At 40.7% G+C, this 23494-nt stretch overlaps 1 protein-coding gene across 1 annotated transcript in view; it reads left to right on the top strand.

Annotated features, from left to right (window-relative positions):
• Positions 1-7359: 7359 nt before the first annotated feature.
• Positions 7360-23494, top strand: part of crb2a (crumbs cell polarity complex component 2a) — a 28220-nt gene continuing 12085 nt past the window's right edge. The window contains exons 1-3 of the mRNA XM_073478493.1: positions 7360-7426; positions 21005-21697; positions 22447-22642. Coding sequence (XP_073334594.1) covers positions 7360-7426; positions 21005-21697; positions 22447-22642 — 956 coding nt within the window. The remainder of the gene's footprint in view (positions 7427-21004; positions 21698-22446; positions 22643-23494) is intronic.

Raw genomic sequence — 23494 nt, 5'->3', positions numbered from 1 at the left:
ATATTAGAGTCTGTCAAGTTGAGATAACCCTGATGACGTCATCAGGGTTACAACCTGTCTGTGCCATTGAGAGGGCTCCAACAGAGATGTTTGGGGATCTCAGCAGTGTGTAATCACCTGAAAATAAGAATCATCTGTCAAATCTGTCCTGTCAGTCAAAGAACACGTGCCTGTTTAAATGATTGAATTATAAGACAGGAAAAGTTTATGAAAAACACTGGCAGCAAATGTATTCATTTTCTGTATATGACCTGCTGGAATTAATAAGGTAAGACATATATCAAGTAATATATTTACATAAAATATATTCATCATCAAAATCTGTTTATTCAAAACATTTCATTCATTATATGAAAATGACAAGTTTCAGATAGTCATCTTCTGTTATGTAGGTCTCTATTTTTAATTTAGATATTGAATTTCTCTGTTTCTTTTTTTCAAAACAAAATGTGCTGCATGTCTCACCCTATTTTAATCTGGATGGTATAAAAGTGGCCACCTTTGGCTCTCTCTCTATGAATTCGAATAGATAATAATTTAACTATTTAATTTACAATTACTAGAAACAATTTTGTTGCCTTAATTTAAAAAAAACATTTAGGATTGTTTTATGATTAGTCATTAATGTCACATGTCACTTTGAACAGGCACATTTGCATAACCTTCTTTTAATGACAGGAACATTTTGGTGAATTCACAGAACGGAACAAACAGCTGTTACAGACTGCGTAAAGACACTACTACTTACTTTTCCATCATGTTTCACAGCCATGTTTTTGCAGTAGCCCAGAAAGAACAAACCAAACTCTGGCTAAAGAGAGGGCCTTTCACGTTTTTAGTGGCCACAACAGGGGAGGGTGAGACGAGGGGTATTTAGATGGTCACAATCTGCAACCTCACCACTAGATGCCGCTAAATCCTACACACTGGACCTTTAACAAAATGTGAAAGCATAATATTTTCCTCATTGTTACCTATGCCTTCCAGATTAGACTGACTATAACTAAATGAGTTAGTTAGTCATACAGTACATCATTTCCACTGCCCTTACACCAGAAATGTGGGCAGTTTAATATTCATCCTGAAGCTTGTAGAATGGTGAGGCTCAGGTCAGGTTAGGTATTCCTTGAGCCAAATCTTTTGTTTCCTGAGAATTCACATTTCTGGGCATGTATCCAAATCTAATTGCTGATACTGGAATTCTAATGCAGTGGGTAACAGCTCTTTCACCCTTATTGGGCAATTTTAACAATGTTCACACCTCAGTAGGTGTTAGCTTGAGACAAAAGTCATTCCAATAAGATGTACTTAATAAAAGTTGATTAACATATTGTTTGTTCACTCAGAAATCAACGTGAAGCCTTCCATTATGGTAAGATTAACCTGATTCTGGGTCCCAGGCAAGAATGCAGTGCTGGGCCCCTATTAACCCCCTACGCCTGAGTGAGTGAATACAACTTCGCTTCTGGTCTCGGCTGTTCTAGCCGAGACCAGAAGCGAAGTCAAATTTCTGATAAACTACCCACAGATAACAGTATCTGAATACATCTGAGGTGAGAAACACAGCACCCGGTTAAGTCCTCCTGTCTCTAACCCTCAGTTTATATGAAGGCTCAGGAGTTTTAAAGCTGGCAGTCACATCAGCTTCTAAACACTCTGAAGCTGTGATGATTCATGAGAGAACTGTGATTAGATTTAGTGTCTGTTGATGTTGGAAAAAAACATACTAAGCTCATTAATATGTCCCTGCTTACACGGTCATTAGTCATTACCGTGCTGTTCTGCTTATGGCACAGTCAGTCCGCCTGATCTGCTCATCGTGGTAAACAGGGAACTTGTTGGGAATGCTGACACCAAAAATTTGACTGATCTGGGCTAAAGAACTAATGACCGCAAAGATGCAAGTGTCAATGTCTTTCAGATGACACAATGGATGACTAATAGATAGTGTCCAAAACACTTTTTGTTGCTCACTCCTCGTGTGGTCTACCCCTTCATCCTTATCTAATACTGATTAGGAAGGAACCACTCAAGGACAGAACAACAGATCTGCTACAGTAGTCTAAACAATCTCTCTCTGAACGTGGAGAAGACAAAGGAGATTGTTGTCGACTTCCGGAGAGCCTCCACCCAGCACCCTCCACTGACTATCAATGGAGCTGCTGTGGAGAGAGTGAGCAGCACCAGGTTCCTGGGGGTGCACCTCTCTGAGGACCTCTCCTGGAGCAGGAACACCGCATCACTGGCCAGGAAAGCTCAGCAGCGCCTCTACTTCCTCCGCAGACTGAGAAGAGCCAGAGCACCAGTCCACATCATGACAACCTTCTACCGTGGAACCACCGAGAGCATCCTGACCAGCTGCATCACTGTGTGGTACGGCAGCTGCACTGCATCCTGCAAGAAGACCCTGCAGCGCATAGTAAGAGCAGCTGAGAGGATCATCGGTGCCTCCCTCCCCTCCCTCCAGGACACTTACAGCACACGTCTGGCCCGCAAAGCACTCAGCACTGCGGGCGACCCCACCCACCCCAACCACCAACTCTTCAGTCTCCTGCCTTCCGGGAGGAGGATGAGGAGCCTCCGAGCGAGAACCAGCAGACTGAGAGACAGTTTCATTCATCAGGCCATCAGGATGCTGAACTCCCTCCCAGCGCTGCCCCCCCTTCCTTCTCCTTCTCCGCCCGCTGCCCCCACTAACTATGGACATTGTTGACCCCCCCCCCCCCCCCCATGGCACCAGCCACTTTTACAACTCAAAAACACTTTAAAATCTATTTGCACTGTGTAAGAATGTTTACAATTTCATTGTCATAGACCAGTTTACACCATTTTATACTGTCATATTTATATCAAACTGCCATATTTATATCTATATTTATATCCAATCCCAATACTGACATACCTATTCCACACTATTTATATCTCCGGACTTTATATTCCCGAATGTCTCTTAGCTGTACATATTTTATTTTTATTTTTATTTTTAGATCTATATTTCTATTTTATTTTATATTCTTTATATTCTTATATTTCTTATTTCTGTCTGGACAGAGGGAAACACAATTTCAATTCTCTGTATGTCTTGTACATATTGCAGTTTTGACAATAAAGTCGACTTTGAACTTTGAACTTTGAACTAATCCCTCTGTGGGCCTTAGCGTGCATCATTCGTTATTTTTAACATTACTGTGACTTTACATATAAAAGAAACACCTGGTGAAATGCAGTGTGTTTGCTGGTGTGACAGTATATTTTATCACTTAGCTGGAAGTTGTTCAGTGATGAAGTCTTGGTAGGGCTAAAAACATCTGTCTGTCATTGTGTCATGTATAAGTGAATGGCTTAGATACCAACTTGTCTTCATGGGATGGGTCATATGGCATTATGAAACAGGTAAATATAAGCCAATCTGTCTTGACATCTCAAGTTTCATCTTCACACACAGATAAATCACACAAATGAGTCAATACGATTACTATGTAAGTCAGTAAATTCTGGGCCTTCATGTTAGCGTTTTGGACTCTGTGCTATATGCAGAGTTAGATATCAGGACAGGTAATGGTTTTGCTGGAGATATTCATGTTCCACAGAGGATGATTACATTAAGGAAGGCAGTACACATACGAGTCTATATTCAGGCCAGTAGCAGGAGAGTAGATTTAGTAGATTCAGCACAGTCACAGAAATATAATGTTGGCGGTTTGCGTTTCGGCAAACCACGAATACGCTCATACCTGCCATCTTGACATTTCTACATGTCATACCATGGTGGTATGGTGGTGGAGTTGCAGGATGTGCTGTGTTTGTGGCAACAAAACCAGCCATTTTAAACTAAAACATGATGTTTTCCGAACTCTAACCAGACTGAAAGCACAGCATTCACAAGATAAAACTGCACATTGAACCTAAAAACCATAAAGTTGCAAAATAAAGAAATGTAAAGTTTCAGCATGTCTGTGTTTTGCAGAAATGTATATTGCAAACATTTATTAACTGCTCATGATTATAGTTGTTACTCTGTCCATGTCAGGTCTTCATCAGAGGATTCATTCCTAAACATTAAAGTGAACCCTTCACCTTTTCTCCAGCCACGCTGCTTGAAGCAAAATGTGATTGTGATTCTGGGCTCCATAAATATAATTTACTTGACAGTCTAAAGGGTACCATGTAGTATGCTCCCAGAGACTGAACTCTTTATAGAGCACATGAGCCATCCTCTGCCAACCCACTGTCACACTGTCAACTATGGAAACAAACTGAATCAGCAGATTTTCCTGAAATGTCCTCTAGTTACCCTGCAGGACCAGTGTTTCTCAGCTCCAGACTGGGAAGATTCTTCAGTGATCATCAGTGTGTTGCTTGTTTGTTTGCTAGTTTGTTTTTGGTTTATTGTCATAAAGTGGGTTGAAGTACACACTGCAGCCTCTAGGCGCCACTGTCAGGCCTTTAGATGCCTTTCACACAACTCCAGACCTGCATCAACAGACACAGTGGGGTCATTTAATCTGCGTGAAATCACAATGCAACACACTGCGGTGGCCAATCAAATATGTGCATGCACACATTCCCAACATTCCAAACATTTCTAAGGTGAATTCTATTGTTCACCTGATGAGGGGTTGTTTACCCCTTACCTCACTGAAACAGAGGATTAAGTTATTGATACTTTCCATAGTTGTTGAATCCTGTCCTATAGTAGAGTAAACTTCTGTGCAGTATTTAGTGTCAGATAAGCCTTCAGAATTATGGATACCAGAATTACACACACTTACCTTTTTCATTGTATTTTCATGTCTGAAGCATCACACCAACAGAGACCCATGCAGTTTTTGAATCCAGTGCTGTTTTCAGGCTGATTGCCTGATAGAATCTAAAGTCTTGACATTATTCACATTAGTGCACCCATATGCACAATATCCCAATCATGTGCCAGTTACTGAAGGTGGCACAAAGTTCATTGGTGCAAATCTGTCCAGTAGGCCGTTGGGTGTCAGGCACAGCTGGTGTTTGGGGTAGGGCGGGGGATGGAGGGAGTAGAGGGGGTAACACGCCTCTAACAGGCAAAGTGATGGATGTCTGACCACTAAGCTGCACGTTACAAAGGAGTCACTAAAGCGGCTGAAGACACTAATAAGCCGGTGACTAAAACCTGGCCTGGACTCACTGGACTGCACAAGTCAACACAACGCCTGATTGGTTCACACAAGGACACCCACTGGATTAAGGGTTCCTAAAACAAGGCCAACATGCTTCCAGTGAAAGAAGGAAGTATCAATGGTCTCCCAGTTATTGGACATCTGTTAACACAGATAGTTGTGTGTAGATCTGAAGAAAACTGTTTTTTAGAAAAGTCAAGGAAGTTTAACAGATGATGCAAGACTGCATCACACTGCATAACTAGTGCTACTATTTATTTTTATTATCACTTCAGAAATTATAAAATGTATAACAACCCATCCATCTAAACTTTTTATTCTGTCATGGCTCATCAGGGGCTCATTAGGCGAGAGGTGGGGTCCATCCACACTGTAACAAGTAATATTTGAGTAAGGGAGCAGTTTAAAGATAACATATATGAAGGGTTTTACTAAGTTAGCCTTTCTTTAAGGAAAATATCAGTGGTTAAAATTGTTGTAGCTTACAGCATACACACACTTTACTGCTGAGTTTTAGTTTGTACCTTAAGTCAGCCATTGGTTTCTATTTATTTCTGTATTATATGAAAGGAACTTTCAGAGACTTGAAACTGGCTTGAAACTAGGTAATGATTTTGAAGTTAAGGTCTGAAGTATTTTTTAGATACATTTTTGGGACATTAATCCATTTATTGGACAGTTGACACAATAGAGCCAGACAGACCAGGCTAGACAGTGTGGGGTACAGCATCCAACAAAGCTGGAATTAAACCAGGTATGTTGTGATTGAATGTCCAAATATTAGGCACCACTTATGTTTATTTTCTGAATATTTTCATTCATTATTTTTTCTTTTTCATTAAAATGCAATCAAACTAAAATCCTATAAACTAGTTTAGATTTAGCTGCTCTAAATTGATTGTAATAATATATATTTTAATGTTAAGTGTAACTGATGACTGACTGTAACTGAAAAGAGCATTTCACAAAGGATGTTCACGATGACGATTACCTTTAAAAATCTGTATTGTTAGCAGAGTCCAATAATCAGCATACACAACAAGGTTTTATTTATACAAATACTGAAAAAAGGTGATTTAAACAATTAAATCCTGACATTGGTGATTGTGCCTTGTATACTTTAAACTAAGGGTGTTGCAAATTACAGATATTGATGGTAATTGTGATATTTAATAATGAAATATTGATATGTGTTAATAATACACATAATATTCATATCTGAATATTATATTTCTATAAAACATATCATGTAAATAATCCAGTGCTTCTTAAATCATTTCTGTTTCTTTCTGTTCTCTGTTGTTACAGTGGGTAGCAGTAATGCACCTTAACATTAGTCGCCACCTGCCATAAAACAGAAAAAAGGCAATGGCACAATGATGAAACAAAACCAAATTTAAGGACAGTACCAGCTGTGGACACTGACCATTTCACTTTGAACTTCTCTACTGGTTTGTAAAAGAACCACAAGAAGATGTGTTACCCAAAGAACCAAACACAGATGAGCAGGTTTGTTAGATCTGGAGAAACTGAGCTGCATATTATGAGAGGATTTTTACCACGGTTCATTTTCAAATCTGTGCTAAACATTACAAATAAACTTCATCCCTTTAGTTTGGAAGCTCATTATAAAGGAACAGTGTGATCAGTTTGTTTTGTTATGTGTACCAGAAGAAACTGAGTGTGGGACCATTCAAAGGGTAACAGTGTCAGTTACATCTAAACTCAACCAAGAGTCATCTAACCCTCCAGTCTAATCAAACTAACTCTAACTTGTTTCTCACCTCTAACTATTTTAACAGTTCAACAGTATATGTTTTTTTATTGATATATTGTATTTTGCTTGAGCTTTCTCTGTAGTCTCTTGTCCTTACACCCTTATAATAACACTCTTCAATAGGGCTTCAGAGAATTAGCATCAGCATTAGCAGGTGTTAATCCAGCTCATGTTTTTGTGTCGTCTCTCTGCTCTCATGGCTGATTACACTCTGTGAGTCCAGAGCAGGGAGGGCTGTCTGTTTGAGTCCAGGGCTGCACTCATTAGTAGCCAAGCATGGGCAGTGTGTCGCATGCCAGCCTCTAAACACAGTGAGGAGCTTCTCCACCACACAGTAGCATGTCACTACTTTAAGACTTGTCTCTTCTTTTTTTCCCCTACATATTACCTTGTGGTCTAGTACAGATACAGGTCAGTCGTTTGACCATGGAGCTGGGAAAAATTCACCTGAATCTAAAGACACTGCTGCTGACGATGATGATGTTCAAGTGGGGTGAGTAACAGTTGACAGTTAAAGTACATTTTGAGTTATTCCTATTGCATGATCATGGCTGTGTAATTGTAACTTAATGCTATTATACAGAGAGACACGTCAGGGTGTAATTCCCTGAGATTCAGTGTGGTAACGTTGTTGTTGTTTGAAGCCAGTGTTTAAGCCTTTTCTGCGAAAGCAACAGGTTGCTTGGGAAGAGTTCTTATTATGATGTAAATACCCACAAAGAGCTATTTCACCTGTACTGTGTGCTTATTGACTAACAAAAACCTATTAGTGCTCGCATTTTATCATTTATGGGATAGTCCAGAGGATTCTCACTTTCCTCGATCTAACAGTTAACAGGAGGAGGTCTCAGGAATGTCATCAGTGCTCTCAGAGATGCTGCTCAGTGCACAAGTGGTTTTTGGGAGGTGCTTATTGGACTAGTTTGTGCTCCCACTTGGAGACTCAAATACACAGAGACAAGTTGTGGGGTGGTTTGTCTTTTGTCACTCACAACAGTAATGATGAGGGGATTGGCTAGTGTTTCTCCAACCTTGAGAAACCATTGGGATTTGGAAGATGATTACATTTTAATCATCCACTGCATTCTTAAACAGTTGTAGCTGGTGTATAATTTGATCCTTACTGGTAGAATTTGTAGCTTTATTTAACATTATTTCTGTTTTTACTAGCTGTTTCTATTAGATTTGACACATGACTGGGTCAGAATCAGAGGCAGTGCTCCTCAGTCATGCATACTCAAACAGAGCAAACAGGGATAAGATCAGCGGAGAGAAGCTTATTCATATCTGTGTGTGAATGGAGGTTCAGAAAGAGGTCACATAATGTCCAGAAAGTTCACATTTTGTCTTGTAAAGTTATTTTTACATCAGGCGGCACACTTGTGGATTCTTGGCTAGGAATTGTCTCAACTCTCTCTCTCTCTCTCTGAACATTGCATCAGTTAGGAACATATAGTAACACTTTGTATTGTGCAACCCCATTCAAAAAAATGTTTTTTTGTACACTCATTTCAAAGTTTATACCTGCAACACATTCCAAAAAAGTTGGGAAGGGGCAACAAATGACTGGGAAGGTATCATGATTGGGTATGAAAGAGGCAAAGGATGGAGCGAGGCTCAGCACGGGTAAAATACCTGCATGGGCAAATAGTCTGACAGCTTAAAAACAACTTTTCTCAGCTCATAATTGCAAGGAGTTTAGGGTTTCACTATTTACAATCAATACTATTGAATATTGAAAAGATTCAGAGAATCCAGAGAAATATCTGCCATGAATGGCCAGGAACCTCAGACAGGGCTGCACTGAAAACCAACATGAGTGAATAAATGATATTATGACATGGGCTCTGAGATGGACTGACAGAAGTATGCTGTTGTCTGTTGAGTCCACATTTCAGAACTCATGGACACTTCACTATATTAGCATTTCTATTGTTTGACTCTACACTCAGTAGCTAAAACCCTCTTTACGGGAGCCATTCAAGTTGTTTGAAGGATGAATATTTCATTGTTCTCAAACTGTGGGCCGGGTCATGTTTGGGGGGGTCGGTAGAGGTTTTGCAGGCATGTGACCAGGAGAAAAATGTGGAGTGGAACTTAAATGTTGAAAACAATAGTAGAATGCTGTCCTACTCTCAAGACTATGAAGATATCAGGTTAGTCAGAGTCAGACAGCAAACATGGCAGGTTAGTATTGATTTTTAATAGAAAAGAGAAAAACAGGTGATGCTCATGATCCAATCTAAAGTCAGTACTGTGAAGCAAATTCAGCTCTTCACTAAAGTCACATTAGTCATGGTATGATAATGTACCAATATCTCTCTCTCTATATATATTTTTAAAATAAAATTAAACTGGTTCAGAGGTAGAGGGGATGGTGGTGGTGAAAGGTATAAAAGATAAGGGAAAATGTTGTGCATTATGGCAGAGCAAACACTACTGATCGGTGGATTGTTGTATCTTTAAAGGTCCAGTGTTTAGGATTTACGGACTTCTATGCGGTGCTTAATTTGTAAATCCAAAGGCCCCAGGACACAGACAGGGTTCTGTTCCAGCGGGTCAGGGGCAGCGAAAAAGTCAGAGAACACATCAAAAATCCACAGTGCCTGGAGCACATTGGACAGCACCTGGGGGCCAGCTGTTAAAACTACACAAAACTAAAACCGTCGTTACAGACTGAGCATTATTTATTCACATTTATTAATCAGAGCATTCACAATAATCAGTCAGAATCAGCAGGGAACAAGGTGCATAATAACAGCTGAATAACCTTACTGCTTGCATGCTGTCTCTCCTCTTGCTCTCGACGACTGTCCCTTCCCCTCCCTGTCGACCCGTCTCCTCTCTGTTTGTGGACGGCTACAATGGGGGGAAGATCTGAAAGATCTACAAACAATTACAAAAAGCAGCAGGTTAAGAAACCAAACTAGGTGACATGTTCTTTCTGCCTGCCCATCTGATCAATTGCCTGTGATCCATTTCAGTGCTGTTGACAGCATCGCACCAACTCACACGCATCTTAAATTAACCTTCATACCCATTTAATCATTTCACAGCACAAGGCCGACTTACTTGTGGGGTTTACAGTCATTTTATGCCAAAATATTTAGACGCTAAAACGTATAAACCACATGCAAGCTTAGCTTGCGTTTTGTGCACAAAACTCAATGTTTTTTCATACTCCGGTACCAGCTGAAGGGCTCTGCAACTGCAAAACTCAAAGTTTTAATAATGCTTCAGGCGTGCGTCAATGTGGCATGACAGCTCCCCTCTTTTATAAAAATCTGATTTAAAATGCCTCCAAAATAGGCAAACAAGTGATTTTTGAGAAAATTCACTGGGAAATAAAAGGACAGGAAAGATGACATTAAATTCCATATAACATTTATTTGATAGTGACAAAGGATGTGCAGGATCCTATTAAATAGGTGCCGGTCGCAGTTGGGGAGGTTCTGGATCCTGTTCCGGCAGGATCTGGCACATTTTAAGCCCTGCTTCTAGAGGTGAGGTTGCATATTGCAACCATCCCAATACCCCTTGTCTTGCCCTTTCCTAAAATGCTCAAGCATGAAGCCCCTCTCTGGAGCCAGTGTTTGGTTTGTCCGTTCTGGGCTACTGTAGAAACATGGTGGTGCAACATGTTGGACTGTGGAAGAGGACCTGCTATCTCTGTAGTTATGAAAGACTCATTCTAAAGGTACCAAAAACACAATGATTCTTAATTTCAAGTGATTACATACTAATGAAAACATAATTATGACTATTAAATTTAATTTCTGTAAAATTCTGTGGATTTCTGTTAATCCTTCGCACTGGACCTTTAAAAAAACAAGATGGACCCTGATGTTCATAATTCAGATGGGGCTAAAACAATCTGCAGCATTTTAAGATCTTGAGCAATCAGACCAATAAACTAAAGGTATTTGCAATTACACAGAAAACAATCATTTGATTTAATCCGGTTGGACAACATTTTAAACATTCCTTTATCAAGTCCCCATAAATGGGAGTGTAGGAATGGAACTTTCTTTTCCAGAAAATAAAAAAATGATTAGCTGCTAATCTGCCCGAGACGGAGGTCAGAGACAAAACACAGATTATTACAGATTAAAGGATGATATCACAGAGAGTTGGAATGAGTCTCACTGACAGATTGCTCGGCTTGTATGTGTGTGTAGCGTGGAAGGGAAAGTTGGTTCTGTGTGTGTGTGTGTGTGTGTGTGTGTGTGTGTGTGTGTGTGTGTGTGTGTGTGTGTGCAATATGTGTTGGGCTATGTGTGAACTGAGCTGTGAACTTTTTAGGGGCATAATTAGACAGTTGATGGCAGGGAGAGTTAACAAGAGGAGAGAGAGAGGAATAAGGCCTGCTTCTTAAACACTCAGGCTGCTCAGGGTGTGACTGTATTAAGTGGAGCTGGGTCAGGTGAATGAGACATCCGTCCTCCTGCTGTCATTGTCTGATCTGTGTCCTCTCTGTCAGGTCTGGTACGTACAGGTGTCTGAACAGTCAGGATCAACCTTGTGTGTATTCTGTGGATTACCATGACAGGCTACAGTGTTGTGTGTGACAATCTGTGTGCGTATGTCTGGGTTCATGCTCCAAAAATACAGAGAACTGCTTTTTATCTTGACTCATGTAGAAGGTCCCCTTTTCCAAATCTGTCAAAAAACATATTCTTTTACCCTCAAAATGTAGCTCAAACATGAGGATGTTGTACGTCTATGACCTATTACAGCTACACGTGATACTTTATCAGGTACCTGTCACTTGTATACTCTCTTCAAAGTTACATAACAATTGTACTTGACAGTTATTGGAACTGGCTGTATGGTATATAAAGTCATCAAAATAAGCTCCAACAGCAGCTGCAACCAGGGCTGGCTCTAGCCCTTTTGGGGATGTGGTGCCCATGTCCACAAGGGTTCGCACAAACCCTTACGCAGACATCCACACACACCTATCCCAAAATTTGTACTTGCATGGACTCTGCGTATAGCAGGTCGATGCCTCTCATCCCTTTCACCAATGTACTATATGCCCTGTCCCTGGCCCCGTTCTTATGAACACACATACACACTATATTTTCTTTGTTTGCCTTGTTCTTGTTGTTCAGGAAACACAGGAGCTCTTCTTGTTGTCCTGAGGTCGCCATTTTCTTTCTCAGTGGGCATGCTTCTTCTTGTTGATTTTCTGGTGTATTGCCAACTGGAATGGCATGCAGATTAGGAGCCAAGTATGCATGGAACGTCAGACAGATGCAAACCCTTTCGTTGTAGTATGAAAAGAACTGCGTATCATGCAACTGGTACAGATTTGTTGTTATTGTTATCTAGCATGAGCTTAATTGCTATGTTGTTAGCTAGCTATCACATATAATACATCTACACACACTGCATCACAAAGTAAGTGACAAGTGATAGCTCTCAGCGATGTTGTCTTTACTGACATTTACTACAGACATGTAACAGCCGCCTCACTAATGGTTCAAACCAATAAATGGCAGGACGGTCACGCCTGCACACTTACTACATGCCACAGAAGTTAAATAAAGACAACGTTTCGATCACTCTTGGATATTCATCAGATGTGACCTGATTCTTTCCATTCACATGCTTTCCCGATAGCCTTGCACCTATGTAATGTGCGTATAACCAGCCTTTCCTAAAACTATAAACCAGCACAAAAAACACAATTAAAATGCATATAAACCAGGTGCCATTTAGCTCAGTTGGTAGAGCTGGTGTCCCATGTACAGAGGCTCTGTTCTCGCTGCAGCGGCCCGGCCTGGGGCTCCCCGCTGTGTGTCGCTTCCCCTCTCTCTCTTCCTGTTTCCTGTCATGTCTTCAGCTGTTCTATCAGTAAAGCCGTATAAAGGCCAAAAAAATGCATATAAACCAACATGTTCTGACCAGACACATTACAAACAGTAACATTTGCATTTTGGAACATAAAACGAGAAACTTTAACGTTACACGTTAACATGTTAAAACTACTCAGTCTAGCTGACGGCAGGATGAAGAAATGTGGGCTGTCACTACACCGTCTTTCTCTGACCTCCTCTTTTCTCCTATTAGCACACCTGAAGGCCTGGGCCTTTTCATTATGCAATAAAATGTGAAAATAGATACCTGCCTCTTGACCTCTGTCCATCAGTCACATGGCTGTCTGTGATGTGCATTTGTTACCTTAATATTGGCACTGCATCAGTTACTCTAATTAAACTTTGTTCTACATAACACATAACTGCAGCATGTTAACAGGAGCAACAGAATCATGAACTCATTTCTAATCTACAGCCACAATCAGTTTTACATAAAGTTTTGTGAATCCATATCAAATAGCACAGGTGAAATACATTTTTTCAGACTGTAAAATGTTATTTTGGGACCACCCAAATGGGAGTGTTATTCCTGTGCTACCAAATCATGGGAATCCTGACAAGTGTGCCACATTTCATGAGGGTTTGAGTCTGGGAAGTTGGTGAAATGTGAGGTCAAAGTAACAGAAGAAGAACAGCATGTGAGAGAGAATGGCAACAGAGTAGGTGACAGACACATGGTGGAGGTTGGAGGTTGGAGCTTGAAGCTGTAATCTGTGCAGGTATCCTGCCACCAGGAGATTAGAGGAGCAAGGGGATTGGCCCAAAGAGGCCAGAGGGATTACAACATGGAAAGGCTCTGTAGGTCAGGGAGGCCATCAAACCTGCGAGTGAAAGAGGGGGAGGGAAAGTAGGATGAATAGTAGAAGTGGGGGGTGGAAAAGGAGAAGGTGGGATGGGGATCAAAAAGAGGGGGAAGGTGTGGTGACGGAGGGAGAGAGAGATAATGAGATAATTAAGTGACAGACAATATCACACATCTAATTACACACAAAACCAGACCCTGTTAAATAAGTATCCCAGAAAATTGATATTTTAGTGAAAACTTATGCTTTTTAAGATTGTACTTGTATTTGCAACTGGTTTGAAAAAGATGGAATCTCATTTTCAAATTTCAGGTCGGGGTCAAACTTGATCCTGGCATGTAGCTCAGGTGCACCAAACAGTATCCAGGCCAAGCTCTGCTTTCACATAATTAAGTTGGACATACAGCATCATTAGAATTAAATGATTAATACAGGATCATAACATACTGGACAGTTACATTCAGTGCCAGTACTGGAAGTAGACCTGCGATTAGAGCTTTGCTTTTTATTCACTGTGACCACAATCCTCCTTCAGTGGTGGAAGAAGTATTCAGATCCTTTCAGTACCACATTGTGAAAATACTCAACTACAAGTAAAAGTTCTGTATTCAAAACCTAAAGTTAGTATAAGTATGCAAGTACTAAGCAAGTTTCCTGTCATAGCTGATGTTTTTGGATTGATATTACTACTGCATTAATGTGTATGTGTCATTTTACTGCTGTAGATGTTTATGGTGGAGCTCATTTTAACTCCTTTACACAGGCTACTGTTGTACATGTTGTACAAGAAACACTTCATCCTTTAATTTGGAAATTTAGAAATGTAAAATTACAGATTTTGGAAATACATGGAGGATGGAATACAGGAGGGTGATGAAAAATTGTCATCTGACAAGTAACAAGTAACTAAAACTGTTAAACAAATTTAGTGGAGTAGAAAGTACAATATTTGCTCCTGAGATGGCATGGAGTACAAGTATACAGTACAGTAATAGAGTGATAGCACTTGTCTGTCCCTTGCCTTTATCAAGTGTTATAGTTGCCTCACCATTTTCTAACCTTTTGTTTGTTTATTCATCATAAATACAATCTTTACATAACCTTAGCATTCTAGTTTCCACATACAGATATTGCAAAATGTGAGAATTTAAAAAATACTGTCTTTAAACATAATCTGGTGATATGCAGGATAGTCCACTCATGTCCAGCATTAGGTTTCAAATGAGGGATCACTTGCATACATTACATTGAAGCGTTTAAACAGTGAACTGTGTAACAAACAGTAAGCATGTCACAGGAAAAAGGAGCTGATCAAGAATTAGTAGTAGTAGAATTAGTATATGGTTGGAATAAAGGCCTGAATACTCTCGCCTCTTCATGGCACATGATTGAAATACCGTTGTTTGACCCAACAGCACTTGAGTTAAGTTTCTTATAGTGCAAGCAAAGGATCACCTCAGTAAATTAACATGTTTATCCTGCTCACCTTCTTACATTAAGGAGACTTTAACCTAATCTGGAAACCCTCGACAGCCACCTGGGACTCTTCTAGTCCACAGGTGGCTGACACTCTCCTGCAGCCCACTGTAATCTGTAACAGTCAAACATAGTGTCTGCAGTGCAGATGGAGGGGAGGACACACCTCAACCAGAATTGAAGATGACAACAACCTTCTGCTTCAAAAGGGTGACACTGGGCCACACTTTTAAAGCTGCCTTCGCCTGGCAGACCCGTTATAGGATAAAGCTTATATTATTTAATATGTTTTTATCCCATGAAAAGATCCAAACCAACAATGTGTTAGTCCTTCTCTCAATACTTTCTGACTTCTCTACTGTGGCACTCAGCTCCGAGCCCATTGGTTCCTGGTGAAAATCTTTAAAAGCACCTCACAAATAAATAGGTTTGACATCTTATTGAGAGGAAACACACAGAAATATATTCAAATGTATTATATTGTAATTCATTCCCATTAATGCTGCTCAGTGTAAGCAGAGAGAGAAGTAGAGTAGTACAGCAGTCTCTCTCCCTCTGCTCCTGCACTGTGTCGGTCTGTAGGTGCAGTCTGCAGCAGAAGACACTGCTGTGGAGTTTCTCTCTCACTCTTTTCCTCCTGGATTAGCATGTAAATAATGATGATGGTGTCATCAATGTGCAAATGAGAATATGACATCGCCCAGCAACTTTAGCCAGATGCTATCTGCTTTAATTGGAAACAAGTTTACAACACTGATGGCACAGAGGAATAAGATATATGAAGCTTTGAATAGTCACCCAATACTTGTTTGTAGGATACATGCTGTCATGGTCCTTTCATTGTAGTTCCACTATATGTGTGTTGTGTGTTTTCTAGGTTTTTGTGGTGTCTTTTGTCCTTTTTCAGGTGTTCTGTTTTCCCTCCTGTTCTTAGGTTCCTCCCCAGTCTGCCTTCCCTCCACACCTGCACTGCATCTCCTTCATTAGCTCTCCCCTCTTCCCAGTGTTTTTCCAGCCTACCAGTCCCTTCCCTTTTGTACTGTTTTCCCATTAATTACCCTCACCTGTGTTTCTCCACCTCATTCCACCTGCATCTCATCCCCTCATTAATGTAGCTTGTATTTAAGTCTTTTGGTCAGTCTTTGTTGTTCAGTGTTTGCCTGTTCCTCATGTTGCCTTAACCTGAAATAAACTTCATCCAACCATCTTCCTGCCTGCCTTCTCGTACGTTTGGGCCCACCTTCTCTGCAGCCGTTCAACACATGCATTGTTGGTTTGTCATAAGATTTGTTGACCAGAGGAAGAATATTACCAGACTTATCCTAAGCTAACTGTTCTTAGATTCTGACTTAAATGTTGCTAAATCCTGAGTGGTGCACAGAAATGTCTGACATCCTCTTTTTCCAGCAGAGCCCTGCCATATGGAATCAGATTGGTGTCAAAATAATCAAACGTCCTTAAATATCAAACAAAAATAAGAATATATAGAGTTTATCATTTGTAGGTGGATGTTTTAGCAGAAAAAATAAAACTCACTGATGCAAAAGCAATGACGTCTCAAAGGTTTTGGTCTTAAACTAATTTTAGATTTTAGTTTGAAACGTGTAAAACAAATTTTAATTAATTTTAATTTTCACACTTATATTCCTTACTAAACAGAAAAATACAATTGTGTACTGTCTAAATTCAAGTTTCTGTCTTTAAGTGAACTAAGATGAGCTTAACTGCCATCTTAACTCAATGTAAAACAAACTTCATTCAAACTTGACACAAATGAAATGAAATTCAACAAAACAGTCTTGCTTTGTCTTTCCACAATCACTTCTGGTTTGGTCCAAATAAATCCTCAATTTACAGAGTAGGATGTGAAATATTCCGGCTCTACCTGCTACTGATGCCCAGTTCTCTCTCACTTCTGTCCCGCTACACACCTCTCCTGTCCCAGCCTGCCATGTCCACTTGTCCCCAGTCATAGTCCTGATCAGAGCCACTGTAAATCACTTCTGTACTGTATCCCATCCTTCAAACTGGATCTGAGCCGTTGTGTTCAGTCCAAGATAGGCTGCAGATCCCAACAGACCTGTTTAACAAAGACTATGTTTGGAAATAATAATTAATAATAATAAATATATAACAATAAAGAAAAATGATAATTATCTTTATTCTTTTAGAGTTGCTGAGATGAAATTAAGGTGTGCTTGAGCATCCCTTATAAGAGCCTAAAATTGTCTATGTGTGGCCAGAAGAACAACAATAGAATAAAACCAGCCTTATCCTATAGTGGGACAAAATAAAACAAATATATAGAGGAAAACAAAATACCTGTGCACATGAGAAGTTTTTGTAAGAACTGCAAACAAATATTCAGGCAATGCAAACAGTGAAGGCAAACAGTGAAGGCAAAAGTCTGATCAGTGAGGAAGAACAGAGGGAACTGTAAAGTAAAGGACAAAGGATCAGATAAGTGAAAAGACCAACAGTTTATACAATAGCATGAATCATTGTCTGCATGTTGTAAGTTTTATTTTTGCAATAACATGTTTTTGCTTAAGCAGGTTTTATTCTCTGTCAAACTCTTGTTTTGTATTGACACAAATCTGATTCCATATGCTGACACCAAACCACTGAGTAGAGAAGAGACAAAACAAATCTCAAAATACAGAACATTTGTTCAATGACCAAAATTGCAGAAGTGAGTATATTGATGTTGGACAACTCATAGTAAGCAGCTGTTTGAGAAATCCCTTTTTAGGGCCTTTTAACCAAACAGATTGTCCTGAATGATTGTTGGTGTAATACATAACTGAGTCCTTTGAGCTGATCTTTGGAAAGAATACAGATGGTTTTGAAATGACTTTGTCTTTAGTTGGAATTGACTACGTTTAATCTTAGACTAGGAAGTCTATTACACCTCAGTGAGAAGGGTTATTCAACCAAATCATGATTGATGTTTTTATCAGTATCTTTTCACTTGTGCTCTGAACACCTCTGCCTGTAATTACAGGAGGACCAAACAGATATTGGTCTTCTGAAAGGGTCAAAAGAAAACAAATACTCAAAATGTGTAAAATCTTCTGCTTTTCTCTCTCTTGTTCATTAAAACCTAATGAGGGGAAACTTTTGCAATAAGTAAAACAAGTAACTAATGTATCTCATTAAATATTCCCCCTCTATCTCTTTCTGCCTCCCTATTCTTCCCCTCCATAACTCCCTTCACTGTTAATATCTTCCACTTCAGTGAGAATTTGGAAACGGGACACTGATCAAAGTGTTGGGGGCAGGGAGGCTGGGAGTGGTGGATGGGGTTATTTTGGACAGGGAGTTGAGATTTGCCTAATAAAAGGAATGTGGACTGATTCCACAGAGACCTCATGGCATTGAGTGGTGAGGGGACACAGCTATGTATTGTAAATCCTCACTAAACTACCCTGCCCCCAACCCCCCCTTCATATATTCACATCCACTTTGTGAGGCAACATATGGACAGCCCCACAAATTGAGAGTGGCTATTCATGGAGGATACTGCACAATACAGTCATTATTTGCACTGGCTACAAGCTAATTGCGACTAGAAACATAATTATTTATCTCACAGAAGGAACAGCCTGCTGGGCAGGCCCAGTGTTCAACAGTGCCTCAAGACCAACTAGAATGGCACTCTGTAGAGCACATAACTCTGCCAAGGCCAAACAGTCCCCTTTAATTCAGTCAAGTCTAAATCAATATAAAACTGTATAGTATCACTTTATATGCACCCATAACTGCTTACCATAATTTAAGTTCACCAGATGCAGGATCCACATCAAATTGCCCATCATTTAATTCAGCCGGCATGAAATACTAAAATACTAACTGGACAGCAGTGAGTAGGCTGCTAGCTATAGCTTTGTTTTGCTTTGCTTTGTTTGTTTGTTTTTCTTACATGTGAGTGAAACATAAAGTAATGCTAGTTGAATATGGTTAGCAATGACAACGATGTGCTGCGCTCACAGTAGGCCACACAGCTCCTGAGGCTGCTGATCAAGCAGCTAACTCAGTAGCACAAAGCACACAGCCCCAGCCAAAGAACGACTAAGCAGCAATGGCAGTGACAGACCGTCATTCAGCCACCAACCCAGAGGCACAAAGCACACACCTCCAGCAGTAATGAGTAACTGTCAGACAGGGTGGTCTTTTCATACTGCTGTACGTTCATGACAGCTATTTTACTTGTGTATGATTGTGGCATATAACAGAGTTAATTGTTTATGTATCTAGAAGACAAACAAAGCTAAGACAGCTCAAGGAATATAGCAAACTAGCCGCTAACACATCTCCCAGCTGGCAAGTGAGAGCTAAAGGGCAGCGTTGTGTGGGCAGGCAGTGTGTGCTCTGGAGGAGTGGCTCTGGAGGGAGGGGGTGGGATTTTTTCAGTTGGATACTTGCTTGCTCATACTGGTTTCTACAGTCTTACCAACTCCAGCTTTACATTTGTGAAATGAATTTGGAAAAGGAATAGATGGCATAGCTAACTCTCGTCCAGAGCTTCCTGCCACTGACACTCCTCTGCACAGACATGATCAAAAATATTACCAATTAATATTAAAGGACACCAGTTTAGTTTGTTGAAACAAATTAAACAAATAAATAAATGATAACTTTTGATGAAGCTTTTGTCTGTATCTCAACCAGTCATATTTGTCCTGCACCCAGAGGTTAACTGACACGTCATCATAAAATAAATAAGCCACAAAATGAATATAAGAGGCCTTAAAGGGAGAAATACATAAAAGCAACAACAACCTTCAAATAGATACTTGGAAACATAAGGTCAGATATTGCAGGAGGTATGTCCATGACTTTTTTGTGTACTTCCTACGGTGTCTTGTCCAGAGTCATGGAAGATATTTAAAACAAAGTACTGGAATCCCCAGTCAGTTTTTCTCTGTGTTCATATTTTTCAGTATTAATATAGAAATCATTAATCAAACAGCAAAGAGTCGCTGGTGCAGCCTCTCAGTTCAGAGAATGTCTTGGACTGAAAAATTGTTGATGAAGGTTCTCAGTCATCCAGGTCATGGTAATTCTAGGTGATGTATTGTAGGCAACTGGACTTGTTTCAGTTTCTTGAAGACGTTTCACATCTCATCCAAGAGGCTTCTTCAGTTCTAACTAACTGGAGAGGAGCTGCAGGCTTTTAAACTCTGTGTGACATTGAACCAACCAGCCTTCATATGGGTTGTTAGGGCTAGATGAGCCCAGGTGTGAATGGTTGTTAAGCTGTCTGGGGAGGGAACTCAGTACTGCGTTGTAGGTGGGTGATAAGTAATGTCGTAGGCCACAGTACAGGACAGCACTCTGTCCAGCAGAACCAACTTCATCCCAGACTGTAAGGACACTCCCACACAGAGTTTAAAAGCCTGTAGCTCCCCTCCAGTTAGTTAGGACTGAACTGAACTCAATTCATTTTGAGGTGTAGGAAGTGAAATGAGTCAATAAATCATACTTAAACAAAGCAGATCCTGGACATGTGTGGGTGGGTTTAGTTGTACAGTATATGTAAGGATTTAACACCTCTACGTCTGAACATCAGTGCCAGGATTCTCCAACAGTCTGTCTGTTCAAGTGAAGTGAGAGAAGATTAGAGGGAATGTCACAATGAATAAGTGTAACAGGTTTAAAAGCAGGTGACCTATTTCAGTCACACAATTCAGTTCATCCACTTGTTTGTTGCTGCTAAATGCAGACATTTAAATATTGTCCCAGTAGCATCCTGTTACTCATGCGACTGACCTGACATGAACCAAAGTGTCATTATGTGAGCAGTACGGAAGTCTAGAATGGCCGTGTTTGCAATCAGTCTTTTTTATGCCATGTTACTTATTACATTATCTCAAGTTAACGTGCATTAATGAATCCTTTATTTTCCAGGAATCTTGTGCTCAGCCACATCAGACAAATGTTTGTCTGCACCCTGCCAGAATGGAGCTTCTTGTGTGGATACCATGGATGATTACGCGTGTATCTGTACCAGAGAGGGAATCCGATACATGGGCAAACACTGTGATGAACTCTATGATGCCTGCTCCTTTGATCCGTGTGAAAACTGCACCAGCACCCCTGGCACCACAGAGTACCACTGCATCTGCCCCGATGGACTAACGGGAGATAACTGCACAGAGGAGGTGGACGAGTGTCAGAGCAACCCGTGCTCCGAGCCCCGCTCTCTGTGTGTGGACCAGCTGAACGGATACTTCTGCAGATGTCCTGCCGGGTACGGAGGACAGGACTGCAGGACTCATGTGACTGACTGCATCGATGAGCCCTGCAGGAACAATGGGACTTGTGTGTTACGACCAGAGGGCTTTGAATGCCTCTGTGCGCCAGGGTTTGAGGGGATGACCTGTGAGGAAGATGTGAATGAGTGTTCATCAGAGCCCTGTCAGAACGGAGCTATCTGTATAGACGGAGTGGCAGAGTTCCACTGCTTCTGTGTGCCTGGTTTTCAGGGCTATAACTGTGAGATCGACATCAACGAGTGTGCTTCACGGCCCTGTGAGAACAACGCCACCTGCATCAATGAGAAGGACCACTACCAGTGTGAGTGCCTGGTGGGCTTTGCAGGTACATAAGAAAGTCACACACACACACACACACACACACACACACACACACACACACACACACACACACACACACACACACACACACACACACACACCTCCTACATATGTGTTTGCTCTTGTTGAAAGCTGTGAATGAAGCTGCTCCTGTGTCATCATGAATCATCTCCTCTAAGAACACATCAGCAGTGAGACAAGGACTTTCTGCTTCCTGTCAACATTTATGTGTTCTTCTAGAGGTTTTTCTACTTCTTGTTTTCCTCACCATCATTTGTTAATTCCAAAGTGTCTTGTTCCTGATAAACTGGGCACGAGGAGTATTTTAAGTGCACAGTAAGATGTTCTTAGTCAGGCTTCTTATCACTGGTTCAGATAAAGTCTCTGTGCAGAGTGAGAGAAAACACTCCCGTCTTGCTTTTCTTACACTCCTTCCATGACTCTGCTCTGTGTCAGAGGAGCTTCGTGTTATCTGTTAGTGGTGGGGTCAGATCAGCACTCCTGCATTCCCCACTCACTCTATCAGTTTGTTTAGAGAATGTAAAGAAAGGCTGTTACCATCACAGGTATCTGCAGACCAGAATAGACACACTGATGTAGGCATTTGGGCAGTTCAATGTGGTTGAAATGTGACTGATCATTTGAGTATATACAAGAGCACATCTACCAGATATGACAATTCACCTTTCATCATCATCATCATTGCTTTCGTACTTCTCTCCCCCTGCTTCCTAATGTTCCCGTCCTCACCAGGAGTCAACTGTGAAACTGAAATAGATGAGTGTGAGTCCGGCCCCTGCCGCAACGGAGCCACCTGTCATGACCTGACCGGCATGTACTCCTGTGAGTGTCTTCCCGGGTTCGACGGCATCGACTGTGAGCTTGATGTCGATGAGTGTGCCAGTGAGCCCTGCCAGAATGGAGCTGTCTGTCATGACATGGTGAACAGGTAGGCCAAACCTAGAAATGGATGTACTGTCTGTGGGAGCTGCAACAGTGATTGTGAATGAAATGAAGACATGTACCTGGGTAGCGTATGCAGGGTGGGGGTCCGGTGGCCATGTGCTGTCCGTCAGATGTTCCCTCTATCATTATCTTACTCAAAAATCATGGGGTGCTAAAGGAGCACTATGTAGTTTTGGTGAAGAAATTCAAACTCGGAATTTTAATATTTACAATATTAATGAGGTAATAATACAGACTTTCTCCATAAGTGAATAAACAAGCTGTTCTCAGCGGAAAATAAGGTCCCAGAACACTGTTTGAAGCTAGAAAGGTGGCAGGGTCCGCCACATATAAACAAAGTAAAACAGTATAAATTGTGTTGTCCTGTATGTTCAGTTTATTCAGTCATGAAAACAAAGAGAGTTTAATTATTTAGTTTGTTTAAAGAAAATAATCAGCCAATGAAGATCTTTCTCTGCTCATTAACATTTCTTCAACAAAGACTACAGAGTGCTCCTTTTATGTCAAATGTAGTGTTAACTTCAGAGAGCAACACTCGAGGGCTATATTATACCATTAATGTCACAATCTTCAGAGAAGGATCTTTTTAGGAGAGTCAAAAAATAGCAGATTAACCATTTTTACTTTATCTTAAAGAGTAACTTAACACCAGGCCAACAAGAAAAGCCCTGAATTCAAGTAAAGCTGTGTCCTCTAGTAGCCTGTTAACTCCTAACATTGACTGATATACACCATAATGGCCGTGGACACTAGAGCAGACAGTAGACTCATACCTGGCTCTCTCCTTTTTTTCTGGTATTACATACAATCATTTTTAACGACAACTTCCCGCAAG

Source organism: Pagrus major, chromosome 12 (genome assembly GCF_040436345.1).
Source record: "Pagrus major chromosome 12, Pma_NU_1.0".
NCBI classification, from domain to species: Eukaryota; Metazoa; Chordata; class Actinopteri; order Spariformes; family Sparidae; genus Pagrus; species Pagrus major.
The sequence above is the reverse complement of the archived record's forward strand: the minus strand, read 5'-3'. Positions and strand labels throughout refer to the sequence as shown.